General features: G+C 37.4%; 1 protein-coding gene across 1 annotated transcript in view; it reads left to right on the forward strand.

Moving 5' to 3' along the window:
* Positions 1-18,167, forward strand: part of ZEB1 (zinc finger E-box binding homeobox 1) — a 120,440-nt gene extending 102,273 nt beyond the window's left edge. The window contains exons 4-9 of the mRNA XM_042043245.1: positions 114-275; positions 3,192-3,394; positions 9,009-9,114; positions 10,169-11,979; positions 13,430-13,610; positions 15,672-18,167. Of these exons, the coding sequence (XP_041899179.1) occupies positions 114-275; positions 3,192-3,394; positions 9,009-9,114; positions 10,169-11,979; positions 13,430-13,610; positions 15,672-16,222 (3,014 nt within the window). The 3' untranslated portion in view covers positions 16,223-18,167. The remainder of the gene's footprint in view (positions 1-113; positions 276-3,191; positions 3,395-9,008; positions 9,115-10,168; positions 11,980-13,429; positions 13,611-15,671) is intronic.
* The last annotated feature ends 456 nt before the right edge of the window (positions 18,168-18,623 follow it).

Below are 18,623 nucleotides of genomic sequence, written 5' to 3' on the forward strand. Positions count from 1 at the left end.
AAGAGTTTTTAAATCCTTGGCTAGAGGGAGATTTGGTAATGTAAATTACTGAATCTCATTTATGTTCTTTTTAAACTTAATTTTGTATCTTGTGGCTTGCTTTTCATGCTTAGTAAAAGAAGATGAATGTGATTCTGATGCAGAAAATGAGCAAAACCATGACCCTAATGTTGAAGAATTCCTTCAACAAGAAGATACAGCTGTTATCTACCCTGAAGCACCTGAGGAGGACCAGAGACAAGGCACGCCAGAAGCTAGTGGTCAGGATGAAAATGGTAAATATGTCACCAGTTCAGTTCTTATGGAATCAGTTGTACTCACTACTTGACCTAAAACTTCTGCTGTACTTAAGACAGCAGAATGCATGTACACATAACTATAGAGGAAAAAACTTTAGTTAAATAATTATAAGAGGATGGGATCATCATGCAAAAAACATTGCCGCTTGTTTTTGTGAAACAAGACATGCACTGGGATTCAGTTGTATGAGTACCTAAATGATAACCTCAAGTCATTGAAAAGAAAATTTCAAGCTTTCATAAATCCATTCAACATCCTTATATGAAAGAACAGAATAAACATTTATTAAATATAATAGATGTAAAGCAAAATAGTACAGTTCTATATAAGAATAACTTAAGAATAGTTATAATGTGTTTCTTTCCTTTTTTATCTTTCTAAACAAAGCTCCCAAAAGGATCTATTAGATAGAATTTCTTTTATTGGGTAGCCAGTCTATGACAGGCTTTTGGGTTTGGCTTCTTTGCCTGAAAAGACAGCAGTGGAGAAAAAAACCAGCATTGTTCATACAAAAACATCTATGTGAAAAAATAATGGCCTGTTGTTATTTTTAGGTAGATCTGTTTTTTTTTCTCTGAGAAAGTTTCATGCTTAAGGTGTTCTGAGTGAGATGAGAAGTTACACTTCGTTCATTTCTTTGTCATGAAATATTTGAAGGCAAATGCTGTTCAGATTGGTTTTGCATTCTGTGTGTTTTCTTAATTGTTCAGCTTAGATTGCTTGTGATAGTTGGAGTATTTATGATTTTTCAGTAAAAAGTAACATCTTACATAAATGGTTAGAATTTGTTGTGTTCTAGTCATTTTAAAAAATGTATATAACTGAACAGATAAATGTCATTGTAGCAGTAGTACTGTACTGGAGTCTAAGGGAGAGCAGTGAAAGAAGTAAAGATAATCTTTTTGTTCTTCTGCTCCAGAGATTTTATGCTATTAGGAATTTTACTTTAAAAAGTGCATTCATTAATTTAAGATTTTAATATGTGGTTGCAGTGGCGCATATTGTCAAGTTAGTTTTGCAGACTTGCCATATGATTTCCATGTAATCATTAAAAATACACATTTGTATTAATCATTTAAATTGGACCTATCCCAGTAACTTCACAGAGAAGCATTCTGAAGATCACAATGCTGAATAATAGTGTTTAGTGTTTTAATCATTTTGGAACAGAAAATGCCAAAAATATAGTGACATTTGGTAAAGGTATGTGCTTCCAAACTGGGTTACTGGACAAGAGAAGCGACAGAGTCAGAGTTTTTAGTGATTTTGGGAAACGGTTGTCATTTCTCCATTTCCTCCAATGGAAATAGAATATAAATTAACATGCTTTTGACATTTCCACTGAGTTATATTTGTGCTGAAATTGAGTACTCTTTATGTCAGATGAGTTGAATTATAGATGGTAAAAAGAGAATTGAAAGGAGGCATACTTGTTCTTCACATGTGGGGATGGCTTCATTTTTTCAGTTAAACCAGGAGAAACGGAAATTGATAGAACAACAAAAAATCCCTGTGGATAGGGGTTACCTTGATTGTTACTGTAACAAGTGTAAAAGGACCTATATAACAGAAAAAGTGGTGATTTTTAGTAATAAGGAAAAGTGGTTTGACTCTACTTTTCACTGTTGCAAGAACAGTGGCACATTCAGTAAAAATAAAGTTGGTAAATTCCACACAAACAGAATGAATTGCTACTTCGTGGAACATATAATCAATCTGAGGTGATAACTGCTGGAAGAGGTCATGAAGGTAAATAATTCAGAGGTACTTTCTAAAGTACTGGTTCATTTTATAGTATTAATAATTCTTACGGTTCTGAAACTTAAAATGACAGCGTGTACAAATGTGCCCCTTGTGCATCAGAGCATAAAATGTTAATCAGTAAAGACCTTCCACCTTTCTCATGCTCAGCACAGTGCATAGAAGCCTCCTTGCAACATTTGCTTCCTGCTTGTCTTGAAGCACGGAAGACTAGCATGGTCATTGGAGTATATCATACCTATAAATTGATGGTTTGATCAAATACAGGAAACCCTGCATTTATTTGAACATACCTTCATCAATTTATAAAGAAATTTTTTTTCAGTCCTTTAAAAAATAAATTTTTCAAGGATAGAATGAGTTACTATGTGGAGGGCTAAACATATGCTGATAAGAAGGGATGGAGTTAAAACTTTATAAATGGTGACTTCTTGAAATAGACTTGTGAAATTAATACTTAGCTTCAATCTGGTTTCACTTTTCCCTGTACTAATACAGAAGTACTTCATGAAAGCCAGCAAAAGAGATTCCATCGATCACATTAGACTCATATGTATGCCCTTATGTTTGATATCTCTACTTTCTGTTCTGCAGACAGTATGCCCTACTAACATGTACTTACCTGTGAATCACAGAATGGTTTGGGTTGGAAAGGACCTTTAAAGGTCATCTAGGTCCAACCCCTCTGAAATGAGCTGGGACATCTTCAAGTTTATCAGGTTGCTCAGAACCCTGTCCAGCCTGGTCTTGAATGTTTCCAGGGATGGGACATTTACCACCCCTGTGGGCAATCTGTTCAAGTGTTTTACCACCCTTATCACAAAAAATCTCTTCCTTATATCTAGTCTCAATCTACTCTCTTTTGGTTTAAAACCATTCCCCCTAGTCCTATCAGCATATTGTGCTGACTCTCTCCAGTGTACACTGGGGCAGCCATACCATAGTGCAGGAGATTGCATAATACCTGTGCAAAAATCTAAATTATCACTAGTCCTTCTCTGAAACAGATGGAGCTTCCAGGAGCTGCATGCTTTCTTACAGCAATAGCTGTAAATGCAAAGCCTGTTTGTTGCTGGTAATAAGTTTGGAACTTGTTGATTTAAATCTGGTGCATTGTCTGTCCTGTGTAGGAACACCTGACGCGTTTTCCCAGCTGCTCACGTGCCCGTACTGTGATCGAGGGTACAAGCGTTTCACCTCTCTGAAGGAACACATTAAATACCGCCATGAAAAAAACGAAGATAACTTCAGTTGCTCCTTGTGCAGTTACACATTTGCGTACAGAACGCAGCTCGACCGCCACATGACATCACACAAATCAGGAAGAGATCCAGTAAGTGGCCTTGGAATTAAGGGTTTATTGTCCTCTGTAGCAGCGCTGTGATTTGTTATATGGGCAGAAATGTACAGAGTGGGTAAGCTGTTCACAGCAGAATATCTGTGTGCTGATGGCCCAGTCCCAGAGCACACACTCAAGCTTGCTGCCCAAGTCAGGCCTTTTCTGTAGCTGTCGAAGACTGAGATCTCAATTCCTGTTTTCATTCATCTAGGCAGTTGTTTTCAGAAGTGCTTTATTACATTTATAGGTAATTTGTTGTTTTTTTCTATTCATTGGCCTAAAAATTGTGTAGAAATTATGACTCAAATCTAATTGCAAATCTTTAATGAAATACTTCCTTTTTTTTTCTTAAATCCTGTTTGGATCATTTGCAATTTACTGTAGCATTTTTGCCTTTAAGGAACAAACCTTTCCATTGCTTGAATTGTGAGGTACAGTTTTTAAATGAAATTCATGCTATAAGACAATTTACAAATAATTAGTCTGTAAAATAAGGTGTTTCAGTACTAAATGAAGCGACATAAAAGGCTAAAGATGTTATGAGCTTCTTTTCTCTGGTTCATGGACTGACCTGAGGGCATGGTTCCCTGAAATGTCTTCCATGAGTTAGCCATCTGATCACTACAGATCCTGAGATTCTGTTCTCCTGTCCCTCTTCTTTTCTTTTTTTATCCCCACAATGTCGCATCATCCATCGCCAGCACATGCTTCCATAGCTTATCAGAGGCACTCTGAGGCTCAGGAACCAAGTGAAACAGTCAGGAATTATGCAGAGAGAAAACCATACAGATTTTCCACCACCAGCTTAAAGAGGTTTGGAGATGTTTTCTTCTGAGGACAGACTAGAAAGATTGATACTCTCCAGAAACGAAACAGGAGACAAATACAACAGAAAGACGCAAAACAGAATGTGAAAGTAAAGGTAGTTCCACCATTTCTGGTAGCACCAAACCAACAGATTTTTTGTTAAAAGGCTGAAAGGCTGTAGCCCAGAGTAAAGGAGATGCTTTTTTCCACATTGGCTATTAACCTCCGTCCTACAAAGTACCACCAAGTCCAGCAATTTAAAGGGCTTAAAAATTTATTATACATTTCTATATCTAAGTGTTCACATTCACAGGTCAATTAAATAGGTACAAGAAGTATCAGTCATCCTGCTGCAAGGATTTTATTTTCTCACAAGCTTTGGAATAACCTCACCAGCATATTCTGGTGTGGCAGTTCTTTTTTATTCAAATATGCTTCCCATGAACAATTAATTTCTGTTTCACTTCCTTTTTGGCTCTGCTTCTACTTGAAAAGTTACTTTCGTCTTATATACATCTTCTATTTCTAACTATAAAGTCTATGAATGCTATTTATATAATGCTTTTTTGTGGGCTACCACATTTGTTTTCAGTCTTTTCAGTTACAAGCCTAAAACCAGAAGAATAAGGTAGTTGAGGGAGATGGAAGCCTTTCTCATTCTTGCATGTAGTTTGAATGAAAAAATAAAAAATACCAAGTGAGTAAACACTCTCAGAAGAATTGCTAAAAAGGGAAGCTTAAATTGTATTCCCGTAGATATGTTTTAATGGATTTATACTTTTGAAGGCACAATTGTATTTGATTAATGTTGTTTCTAGGAAGTATCTGGAACTCAGTATTACACCTGTTTAAGTGTGTTCTTTTCTCTCAAGCCATAACCAGAATTAAAACTACAATAGTTTAGATGCTTGGCAAATTTGAAATACTTATTTGTTTAGGTTATTATCACAAAGTTGTCATGTCTTCAAAATTGGCTGCATATACATGATTACATCATTTGTGTAATGGAAAATGAACTTTTGTCCTTAGTAAAACATAGACCTCCTGGTTGTGGATCTTAAACAGCTGCATGTTTAAAACTTGATGTCTTATTCTAAAAGAACTTCACCTGACAATAGATTATTTGGATAACTTGGTTAGCTGGTAATGTCCATCATGTGACAGTTTTGTAATTGTTCTGTACAAAGAAGCAACGAGCAAAGATAAAATCTAGTGTAGTGAAGGCAGTGGAAGGGGTACCTGCACACTGGACCTCCTTCTGAGCCAGGGAGAGGTGTGCAAAACTTCTGCTCCAGCAGAGAGCTGAGAGCCATCCTGCACCTTCTCCTTCATCCCTCCCTCCTCCCCATGCTCCTCATGGCTCCCTTGGCTGCTCCTACACCACTAACAGTTGGTAGGAGGTGATGCTGCATATGTGTCGTCTGACTCCACATGTGAAGCACCAGAAGAGATGCTGAAGTGTGAAAAAGTGCTTCTTATATTTGTTTTAATTTTTTTCTCATCAATTTATGAAGCACCTGTAGGTAGTCTTTCAGAATTTTGCAGTGTTGTGCACACTGCTGAAAAATGGCAGTTCTTAGAGACTGTGGTCAAACCATCTGTGAAAAACCCGATACACCTGTAATTTCTGTCTTCCAAATAACTTTTGAGGATTCTCATTAATTAGTTTTGTTCTCTGGTGTGAGAGGGGTGGGCTTCAGTCCTAAGCATAGTAAACATTTGATGCAGGGATGTATTAGTGGCTAGTTACAGACCTTAATGCTGATGGTTCTTCTTTCAGTCCTTGAAGGAGTGCAAAGGAATGTTCTTTGAATATTGCAGTTAATTCTCTAATGAGGCTTTAACAGTGCTGAAATGGGGAAAAACGTTTGAATCTGAGAAAATGAAGGTGAAAGTATTACAGGTGGTACTTTGGAGAAGTGTTATGAGTTCTCAGTTACTTTTAAAGAAGATCCTTCAAAGTATTTCTGACAAAGTCCCAGATATATAAAACAGTATTACAAGAGACAGCAAGAAAGCTGAACAGAGAGTTACAAATATAAGAAGCTAAGGCAAAATAGATTTGGAAACACTACGTAGCAGAAAGCTTAAAGCACCTTATAGCTAGGATCAGGAAAACAGGAAAACTCATTAAAAATTTGGTAAGCAGAGTGTGGACTTCCATGCCTTAGAAATAGAATATTAGATTTAAAGACTGGAGCAGAATCATTTCTGACAGATTGAATACATGCACTGATACTTAATATGAATATTTATGTCATCCAGGACCTGCAGTAACTGTATATATCCTGAGATCTGTTAGCTTGTATAATCTCAAGTCAAATGGTACTAACTGATCCTTGGCAGGCTTAAGTAAATCTTGACATGGTCCCCTAGACTCAGTGCAGTTGGATCATTAAAGTGAAATGCAGTGAGTCAGCCACAATATTTTAGAACATCATCTTCAAGGGACTTAGTTAAATGGAGCTGAAAAGCCATGTGAACTAGCAAAAGACAGCTGACAAACCCCGGAACGAGGGTCACATGCTAATCAGGATAAGCTGGAGTAGAGACCTCACTGCAGAGCCCAGGAGGAGGCAGGAAGCTGCCCACCCTGAGCAGGGTGGGAGCAGAATCTGCTGAAAGGTAAAATCTGCAGCTCAACCAAATGCTTATCCCAAGGGAACCGTTGAATTAGAGTATTGGGAAGTAATTTAGATTATCTTATTTCAATTTGTCTTCTGTTAGCATTTGTAACATATAAAGGAGGACAGGGAGTAGAACAGGAAGGGTTGATAATTTGGACAGCATATCTCATTGCAAGAGTTCAGACTTTCATCCAGCAACCTGCACAACCATGGGTTCTTCAGATCTGCAGGCATGTCTCACAGCAGGGTCATCATCCTGTGTTTTATCCATCCTTGCTGCTCCAGCACACTTCTCAGCGCAGCAGTCATGTCTGTGCTCAGGGAAGAGCCCCAGCACGTGGTGAGCATCTGCTCCCAGTGCTGCCGAGCGCAGCGGGCCAGAGCCAGGGGTAGGAGTTCCCCACATGGTTTCACACCAGAGGCAGCTGATCCACACCCACTGCTCGTGGTGGGCAGCCTCTTTGTCCCCGGAGTCCATGAACAGCTTGTCACAAACTGTCCGCTGCGGCTTGTCGGTGCTGGAGCCCAAGGTGCCACGACCTTCCTAAAAGCATCTCCAGAGCGAAGCCACTGGGCAGGACCACTGTATACGCATGGATAGCTCCAGTGAATGGGTCGACAACAAAGAGACGGGAAGGGTCTCCGGATAGAGTTCCACAGGAGGGGTTTAATGCAGCCATGCTCGTGAAGGGTTCCAGGGACGAAGACAAAGAACAATGGAGGGTCCAGGGTTAAATATGGGAGCAGATCAAGCCTCAGGGACCAATGATCTGAGGGCTCGAGGGCAGTACACAGGTGGGGTTAGGGTAAGGGAACTAATGGGGAAACTCTGAGGAAGTGGTGATGGGGCAGGGGTCAGTGGGGGAAACCTGGAGTGGAGAACCTTCTAGGGCAGGGACATACAAGGTAGCAAGGGGCAGGGAGGCCGTGGGCCAACCAGGGAAGCAGAACTGGGATACATTAACATACTAGAATAATGCATCCTGGGAAAAGCCTTTTCTGTCACCCTAACCTGGGGAGGAATCTTCAGTACTAAGGACTGCCTCACCAGTGGACTCTCTTTGTCCCTTGTATCACAGGCTCACCAGCCACCACACAGCTCTGTTCATGAGTTTATGAAAATGCTTCCCCCAGTTACCAAAAATGTGCAGTTGTATCCCAATTGTGGTAGAATATCTTTTTGCCAAGCAAGCTCTACTTAAAAAGGAGCTGCTGGGTTTTTTTTAATAAACAAGTTGTTTGAACAGACGAATTCCTAATTCCTTTATTACATGTTGGTAATTAAGCTGCTTCAACTTTTAAAGTGCATGTGATTTTTGTCCTTAAAAATACACATTCATAGTTTTACACAGTTTGTGGTAAAATTACAGATCTTGCAAATACATGTCACATGTACTACATATTACGTGTCTGTCTTAGCTTTTGCTTTTTTTTTATGCTAGTGTAGCAATAAAGACAAAAACAATTTAGAAGTTAATAAATGCTCACACAAGGCAAAATCTAACAAAATCACAGAGCTTCAGTGCAAATAGTGAAGAGGTTTGATGTTGTGTACTTGGCAAATCCCTCCATATTTTTATTTGTTTCGGTTTAGTTTCTCACATTTAATTTGCAAATTAATTGTGACCAGAAGTCCCTTTATTGTCACTGAGCTACCTTCCCTTGAGCAATCTTGTGGCATCATTATATAGAGGAATCCAAGGCCAACAGTAAACCCTGGAAGCATGTAAATGGAAAAATCAAGTCAATTGATTGAAGTTTAAACAGGCTTCTATCGACTTTAATGTTTTCTGTCCTGCATGAAATATTCTGTGGGTAGTGGGCTTGGGGTTTTTCCTGATGTTTTTGCTTTCACAAGTAGAATTAGGATTCATCCTGGAACTTCCTACTCACATAACATGTCAGTGTAGACATCACCTGAATTTAGGAGAAGGGGCAACTGTATTTTGAATTTATTTTTTCTTTTTACTGTACCAGATTTATTCAGAAAAAATGTGTGTCTCAGTTTTTACCTGATTTGTAATTTGTTTCTTTTTCCATACCACCTTTAGTGTCTTACAATTATGGTTGATTGTTTTCAGGTTTGTATTGCATTTTCTCTGTTGCAATGTGAAAATACAAGGTGTTTGTGCAAGATTTTGTCCTGTAAAATAATTAAGACTTCTTTCCTACAGAGACATGTGACGCAGTCCAGTGGTAATCGAAAATTCAAGTGCACTGAATGTGGAAAAGCTTTTAAATATAAACATCACCTAAAGGAGCACCTACGAATCCACAGTGGTAAATAAATCAAGCATTGAATTGAGTACTAATGTTGCCATTTCTGCTCTTTATAACTTTGATGTAGTAGCAGTCTTGTAAGTCTAAGTTTAAAATACTAGTGTTTTCCTTATTTTTTTCCCCCTGGAATACTGCAAGCACTGACTGCAGCCTTCAGCTGTGTGCAGGGAATATGCAGAAAAAATCAAAGAGGATTTAAAGTTGCAACTTAATCTCTTACAATTAAGGAAAACTTGACTTGTCACAGAAGAAATAGGGACATCTTTCTGGTCCTTTTCACTTGCCTGTTTTTTTCTTCAATGTTTGCAGATCATTCAGTGTGTTACAAGCCTTGCTGGAAAATTTTAATTGATAATAATCAGGGCATAAGAATCGTGTGTTCCTCCTGTCACTGTAATTGTCATCACTCAAGACAAGTCATATTAAAGTAGACTCAGGACACAATTTATTAGAAAAGTTCCAATTTATAAGAAATGTTATATATAATAATATATTTTAATATATAATATAACAATAGGTTAGATGTGGTCACTCAAAAGAGATTATTAATTTCTGTCTTTAACCCGGTATTGTGGGTTATTGTGAGTATTGTAGCAAATATGGGTAGATTGTATTTGCATTTGCTGCAATAAAACATGCATAGCTCCTTATACAATTATGATTTGCATTTATTGCATTTTTTTTCTTTAATCATATTCTTTTTTTTTCCATTCTGAAGTACTTTATGTAGCTTCTGAAGTTAGTGGTGGTACTATTTTAATGGAGTTCAGTGAAATCTGTAATTGTCAAATAGAGAAATACTGGAACACATGATCATGTGGGCTCCTTCCTATACCTACTAGTGGATCACAAACTTATTAAAGGAGCCTTGGATCAGAGCTATACTCTTACTGTTCAATCCACTAGATAAGATTATTTTTTTTTCCCTAGGACTTTTTGAGAGGTCATTATAATGTATTCTTTCTGGTAATTATTGTTTGATGTAGCTACGCTGTAACCTGGTTAACTGTTCCATATGCATTTTTTCTTTTCTTTTTTTTTTTTTAATCTTTAGGAGAGAAGCCATATGAGTGCCCAAACTGCAAGAAACGTTTTTCCCATTCTGGTTCATACAGTTCACACATAAGCAGTAAGAAGTGTATTGGTTTGATGCCCGTGAATGGTCGAGCCCGGTCAGGGCTCAAGATGTCTCAGTGCTCCTCCCCTTCCCTTTCTGCATCACCAGGTAGCCCAGCAAGACCACAGATACGACAAAAGATAGAAAATAAACCCTTGCAAGAGCAGCTTCCTCTTAACCAAATTAAAACTGAACCTGTGGATTATGAATTCAAGCCCATAGTGGTTGCTTCAGGAATTAATTGTTCAACCCCTTTGCAGAATGGGGTCTTTAGTGGTGGTAGCCCATTGCAGGCAACCAGTTCTCCTCAGGGTGTGGTGCAAGCTGTTGTTCTACCAACAGTAGGTCTGGTGTCTCCCATAAGCATCAATTTAAGTGACATTCAAAATGTATTGAAAGTGGCAGTGGATGGTAATGTAATAAGACAAGTACTGGAAAACAATCATGCTAATCTTGTGTCCAAAGAACAAGAAACAATCAACAATGCATCTATACAACAAGCTGGCCATTCCCTCATTTCAGCGATCAGTCTTCCTTTGGTTGACCAAGATGGGACAACCAAAATTATCATCAACTACAGCTTGGAGCAGCCAAGTCAACTTCAGGTTGTTCCACAAAATCTAAAAAAAGAAAACTCTGTTCCTGCAAATAGTTGCAAAAATGAGAAATTACCAGAAGATCTCACAGTGAAGTCTGAGAAAGATAAGAACTTTGAAGGAGAGACCAATGATAGCACTTGTCTTCTTTGTGATGACTGTCCAGGAGATCTTAATGCACTTCAAGAATTAAAGCACTATGAAACAAAAAGCCCTCCTCAGCTTCCCCAGCCCAGTGGAACAGAAGCTGAGAAACCCGAGTCCCCTGTCCCATCAGAAGCTGGGGAGAACAACTTATCTCCTGGTCAGCCACCTTTAAAGAACCTTCTATCGCTCCTAAAGGCGTATTATGCATTAAATGCACAACCAAGCGCAGAAGAGCTTTCAAAAATAGCAGATTCTGTAAACCTACCACTGGATGTGGTAAAAAAGTGGTTTGAAAAAATGCAAGCTGGACAAATTTCTGTGCAGTCTTCTGGACCATCTTCTCCTGAACAAGTTAAATTAAGCAGTCCCACAGACAACGATGATCAAGCAGCAACTACAAATGTGAGTGAACCCCAGAACAGCACAAATAACTCAGAAAATCCTGTCAGTACAACAAAATCTCAGACTTTACCAGAGGGATCAACTCTGAATGGTTCACACAGTAGCACGCCATCTGCATCACCACTAAACCTTTCTTCATCAAGAAATTCACAGGGTTACACGTACACGGCAGAGGGTGTACAAGAAGAGCCACAAATAGAACCTCTTGACCTTTCTCTACCAAAGCAACATGGAGAACTGTTGGAAAGATCTACCATAACTAGTGTTTACCAGAACAGTGTTTATTCTGTCCAAGAAGAACCTTTGAACTTAACTTGTGCAAAAAAAGAACCACAAAAGGACAACAGTGTTATAGACTCTGATCCTATTGTAAATGTAATCCCACCAAGTGCCAATCCCATAAATATTGCTATACCTACAGTCACTGCCCAGTTACCTACAATTGTTGCCATTGCTGACCAGAACAGTGTTCCCTGCTTGAGAGCTCTCGCTGCCAATAAGCAAACCATTTTGATTCCACAGGTGGCTTATACATACTCTACTACAGTTAGCCCTGCAGTTCATGAGACACCACCAAAACAGACCCAAGCCAATGGAAATCAGGTAATTTGATCCCCATATTCCTGCATGATGTATGTATGATGTATTCAATCTGTATCAGTGCTGAGCTAACAGAAAACTATCAGGGTAAATTAAACAAAAATATAAATACAAGCTGTCAGGCTTATTTGACTTGACTGTAAATGGGTAATAGACATTCCTGTTGTGCCCTCTGCAAAGCTAGTCAGCTCAGGCATCTTGAATCCAGACTAACAGAAACTGTTGTGCATGGACAGCTCAGTTCTTCTCCATATTTAATTTTCTAGGACATTAGTGCTCACTATTTTAAAGACTATCTAATGCTCCTGATCAAAAAGCAAAATAAAACCATAGCTTCTGTCTTTTGCTGGCTCTGTATCTCCTCTTTCCCCACACTCAGAAAATAAACTCTTCGGAATGTTTGGCTACACTTCACACTGCTCTGCTTCTTTGGCTTGCAAAGTAGCTGAATTCATCCTGCACTGTAATGGCACTTTAAACAAAACACAGATATATTCTCAATTGAAAGTCAGGGAGATATTTGTCTTCTTCATCTGCCATTCCTGTATCCTGGCTTGCTCTTCCCTGGGTGCATCCAGATGTGATCTAACCAGGGTCAGTCCTCCTGAGAATCACCTGTGCGCATTGAGGTAGGGACAGGGCAGAACAGAAAAGTGCCTGAGTGTTTCTGCTTAAATCTGAGAAACTTAATAATCTATTCAGGCTTCTGTATTGTCAGAGACTGAGGAGCCTTGAAGAGTTACAAGGTTGCTTATATTAAAAGCTTGAGACAGACATTTGAGGTAGCTAGCATGTACACTTTTATATTCAGATTTGATAGTATGTGATAAAATATGTGTGTAGTGATGCTGCTGATGTCAGTAGAAAATACTGTGCTTTTAGAGGGGAGTTTTAGCACTTGAAATGCTTAGAAATAGACAATTATATTTTTGAAACTAGTAATGAAACTATTTGAAGTCCCTTAAATTTGGGGCTAAGTAGTATTTTTGGTGGTTTCATGAGGAAGAAGGTAGTCAAATATTCAAATTCAAATGGTAACTTAAATAGCATTTTTGTGAAAACTTCAGCAAAAACAGCCTTTTAACTTCTTAAAGTCTGTGAGGCAGCAAAAGGTAGGTGGATTAGCAAAAAATGCGGTTAGTTGGCAAATTTGCTCTTCCCACTTACTGAAGTGCTTTACAGGTCTGTAATATTGCATTTATTTTATGGGCCCTGAATTGGACCTGGCCAACAATTAGATTTGGATGTGATTAAAGCCAGTCCCAGTAAGGATTCTGCATCTGGGTGGTGGCAGGGACTGCAAAGCAGAACAATGCAGTAAAAGATTTTTTTTGACTGTGGAAGTCTAAACAATTTTGTTTGTCTGCTTATGGAATTGAATGAAAATAGCAGCTTCATTTTATGTGGGTTACTTTTTTTATTGAACTTAACTTTTTTTTAAATTTTTCTGAAGGATGAAAGGCAAGACACTAGCTCAGAAGGAATACCCAATGCAGAAGATCAAAATGATTCTGATTCAACACCCCCAAAGAAAAAAATGAGAAAGACAGAAAATGGGATGTATGCATGTGATTTATGTGACAAAATATTCCAGAAGAGCAGCTCATTATTGAGGCATAAGTATGAACACACAGGTATGTACTGGGAAAAGATGTTTCCGATCATTATTTCTTTGATAACGTGTAATTGATAATTTCAACTGGAATCCAGTTTTCAGACAGTGTAGGGAAGTGTAGCAGTCCTTACTGCCTGTGCTAAGCTTTCTTTAGAAACCCCTGGTTTTGTATATTTGTTTGACAGAACAGTGATTCTGTCTTTCTTTCAATTTGTTAGACCTGAACCCTAAATAGAAAAATGGGAGGTTTTACATCTGGCTTGTGAATAATCATCTGTGAACCACAGCCTATAACTGAGGATATATTACTTTTAATTTACCTTGCCTGGTTATAAATTAAGAAAAAATTAAAAATATAAATTGGAAAAAAAAGGATCATGTATGTATTTGATACTTTACGTGAACAGCAGCATGCCTGTCTGGCATGAAGGATTTTCAAACTGAGCCATATTTGTAATGACCTGAAATTAACAGGTTCAGATATTCATTAGACATAGAATCTAACCAGCAAAGAACACCCTTTTGGCTTTGATTTTTATTTTTAATTTCTCATAGTTGTCCCTTTTGGCTCCAGTTTTGGTATCTTTAGGATTTTTTTAGTACCTCTTGCTCTCTTTTTTCTTCCGTGATGTCGTAAAATAAAAATTCTTTTTTTAATTCGTTAGGTGCCAAATACATATTGGGTTTTGTATTATGTATTTCTTTCTTGCTGGCTCTGTTATGTCCTCTTTCCCCACATCCATAAAAGAAACTCTTTAGAACTTTTGGCTACTCCCATCGTGCTGCTCTACTTTCTTGGTTTGCAGAGTAGCTGAATTACTATATTATATTCTATTAATTACATTTCTGTGTATTAACATTTTAATGTTATCTCACATATAAAATTAAAAGCATTGCAAATTCTTTTTTGTCTTGATCTTCTCAAGTTGTATTCATTAAGGGTATCTAATTTCATACCTATCCTGTCCTGAGACTCTTTTAACTCCTCCTTTTCCTAACACAATTGTTCTTCCCATACCGGTTTTGAGTTCAATGTAATGTTCAAAATCATAAAATCATTTAGGTTGGAAAAGACCTTTAAGATCATTGGCTCCAACCATTAACCCAGCACTGCCAAGTCCACCAGTAAACCATGTCCCAGAAGTGCCACATCTACACATCTTTTAAATACCTCTGGGGATTTAAATGACTTCCCTGGGCAGCCTGTGCCAGTACAACCCTTTTGGTGAAGAAATTTTTCTTAATTTCAAATCTAAACCTTCGCTGGCACAACTTGAGGCCATTGCATCTTGTCCTGTCACTTGTTCCTTGGGAAGAGAGACCAGCACCCACCTCGTTGCTTGTTCAGCATGAGATAACATCTGTGGTCATCTGCTGGTCATCTATGTAGTGTGACCAAAAACCTGCTGTCTTACTTTGTCTTTTATGTCTGAACTAAGACTGCAAAGTTCTTTTGTGTAACAACTTCGAATGTTAAAATAACACTGCTAGGCTCCTGATACATTTATGAGAGACTCTGGAATCAAGAGAATAGCTGGAAAACAGAGCAGAAACACACTGAGTGAAACAGGTTTTTCATGTCAATACATGTGTATTCAGCAAGTTTTGTACATAAAATATTCAACCTAGATTTTAGAATGATTTTCCTTTCACCAGTATCATGGAAGGACTTGGTACACAAAAGCTAACATAAAAGTTTAGTTGATTTTAGATTACCATCAAGATAGAAAAGTTAGAATGGTTTTGATTGAAAATAGTTTATGCAAGAAAAATGTCTCCTTTTCTAATTTATATTTGCACTTTTTTTGTGCTAGAAGGTGTATCTGAGAATCTCTTTATCCTCCTATGAGTTTTCCTAAAAAAGTTACAAATTACTCTTGTGATTGTGACAATGTAGTCTTGCACCTTCATCCTTTGGGAGAGAAACTCAGGTTGATAACGCATGGAGTAGAACATCTTGTTAAATAAAATTTAATCCATGCTAATAAGTTCACCACCAGCATTTTTCAATGAAAACAACAGTGTGCATTTTTAAAACTTCAGCTACAAAATGTCCAATTGTTTGTCCTTTACTTTACAGGTAAAAGACCTCACGAGTGTGGAATCTGTACAAAAGCATTTAAACACAAACACCATTTGATTGAACACATGCGACTGCATTCTGGGGAAAAGCCCTACCAATGTGACAAGTGTGGAAAGCGGTTTTCACACTCGGGGTCTTACTCTCAGCACATGAACCATCGCTACTCCTACTGCAAAAGGGAGACGGAGGAGCGCGACAGCGCCGAGCCGGAGGAGATGGGCCCGGAGGTGCTGAGCAGCGAGCACGTGGTGGTCAGGGCGTCCCCCTCGCAGATCGACTCGGATGAGAGAGAGAGCCTAACCAGGGAGGAGGAGGAATACAGCGAAAAAGAGGAAGAGGAGGAAGAAGAAAAAGACATAGAGGGACTTCAGGAAGAAAAAGAATGTAGGGAACTACAAGAAGTAGGGGATGCAGAAGAAGAAGCAGCAGTAGAAGAAGAAGGGAAAACTGAAGAGAACAAGAATGATGAAGCTGTAAATCAAGCAAGCAATGCAGAACCAGAAGTTATACAAAATAATGGGCAGGTGTCAGAAGAAAATAACAAATAAAGCTTACATGCTAGGTTTTTTCTATAAGGAAAAAAAAAGAAATTGGTAATGAAGTTCCTTCTATATTATACATGCTTTTCATGGAAACGCAGTAGCCTACATACTGTGATTTCTGTTCACTACTGTGTAAAAAAATATATATATAAAAAAAAAGAAAAGAAAAAAAAAAGAAATCCAGGTGTGCCTGAACCTCAAACTTAGTAATTTTTCACACAGTTTTCCAAGTTAGGAACAAGTTTATAACATGAAGCAGATTAGAAAAATACAGTGACTCTGGAAGCAAAGGTTTAACAGGTTGTAGGAAACCTGATTATTAGACAAGCATCTGGCATTGTTTGTTTTATCAGTATTAATTTTCATTCTTAAGTTGATTAATTTTTAAACTGTACAATTGGGAGAGATTTATATGATTTTTTTTTTTTAATGGTAAAACATTTCCTAAATCCGCTTCAGTATTTTCTTATGTTTTAAAATGTGAGAACTTCTGCACTACAGAATTCCCTTTTGCAGAGACATGTAATGCAGTTGCAAACAGTGCTTGGCTACCTTTGTAAATTCAACCTAGAAGGTAGCAGTTTCTGACATTAGATGTTGTAGTAGAGCATATTATCATTTAAAGTGTATTGTTAGCCTTAAGAAAGAAGATGATAGAAGAACTGAAGTTTCTTACTCATGTGGTTAAAAATGTAGTTGAGAAGATTGTCGTTGAGTTCTGATTGCAGGGACTAACAGTGTTAATACTGGTAAGGACAGGAAAGTTGTCAAAAACAGTGTTTGTAATTGTGTTTTGAGTATGTAGTAACAATATGAAGGATATGATATGAAGCTTTGTATCTCTTTTGGCCTTATGCAAGACCTGTGTGCTGTAAGTGCCATTTATCAGTATTACAAAGGCTCTAAGCAGCCTTTATCCAATGTGTGGCCTACAATAACTAGCATTTGTTGATTTGTATCAAACTTCTAAACTATTCATGGGGAAAAAAAACACTCAGCCATCAGAGAAGTAAGTAAGAACACTGGTATATTTCATTATTTAATTATTTGGTGGTATTTTGGGTTAATACCTGACTTGCAGAATTTCTCTACAATAATTACAAGGGAAATTTTCTAATCTGCTTTATTGCTTTATTGGTTTACTTTAATTTCAGACACATACATGACATGTTATCTGGCTCATAAGTATTTTCAAATGTTAGTTATTATGGACCCCATTTATTAACAATGTTAGCTGATTTTTACCTATCAGTATTATTTTATTTCTTTTAGTTTATAGATCTGTGCAACATTTTGTACTGTATGTCTTCAAACCTGGCAGTATTAATACCCTTCTTACTGACATATGTACCTTTTTAGTTTTAGAAAACTTTTATATTTATGTGTCTTATTTTTATATTTCTTTATTTATTACACAGTGTAGTGTATAATACTGTAGTTTGTATTAATACAATAATATATTTTAGTATGAAAATTTGGAAAGTTGATAAGATTTAAAGTAGAGATGCAATCGGTTCTCTTGCATTGAGATTTGATTTAACAGTGTTATGTTAACATTTATACTTGCCTTGGACTGTAGAACAGAAGAATTAAAATGGGAATGTATTAATTTTACAATTGCAATCAATTCATTTTACCTTTACCCAGTTTTTAATATAAAGCTCTTAAATTTTGAAATTCACTGTGTGACTAATAGCATGATGCTCTGCAGTTTTATTAAGAGATTAGTTTAACCATAAAACTCTCATTTCCTTAGTAAGCCAAATTAGAATAATCTTATAAAACAGTGTTGGGAACAATGTTTAACATTTTTGTGCCAATTTGTTCCTGTATTCATGTATGTATGTTACAAATCTGAAACTTCATTTTTAAGTTCCTTGTTACATCATGGTCATTTTCTAGTTTTTTACCAAACTCCCCATCTCACAATAAAATGCATCAACAAGTCTGACCTACTGTCATTATTCTGGTAATGTAGAAAATGCGTTTAAATTCTTTCTCTGAGGAGTTACTGAGACACAGATCCTGCTTCAGTGTTGATCCTGGGTTTCAGTGGTACATAAGGAGCATGGAAGTGAAAGAAGAGTTTGAACTGTGTGCAGGCACAGGGATTGCTACGTTAGTTCATTGGTTTACCAGCGTCAGGAGAACAACTGAGTTTTCAAAATGAACCATGTGGCTTTTTTGTTTGGTTTGGTTGGGTTTTTTTGGTTGGTTTTTTTTTTTTTCTATACCTATCTAATACACTGTTTAATGCTATCTTATTCAATAAGACTGCTTTTAAATGAAGTAAGTCCACAACTGTTTTCTTGACTTAGCAATAAGTTAGTTGTCCGTGGAAAGGCTGGTGTATATATTGCTGTTGAACTTTCCAAAGATACAATGCCAACATTACAGATACATAATT

The sequence above is a fragment of the Corvus kubaryi genome, unplaced genomic scaffold (genome assembly GCF_017639235.1).
Source record: "Corvus kubaryi isolate FWS band 111438036 unplaced genomic scaffold, C.kubaryi_AGA036_p1.0 37398, whole genome shotgun sequence".
Taxonomy (NCBI): domain Eukaryota; kingdom Metazoa; phylum Chordata; class Aves; order Passeriformes; family Corvidae; genus Corvus; species Corvus kubaryi.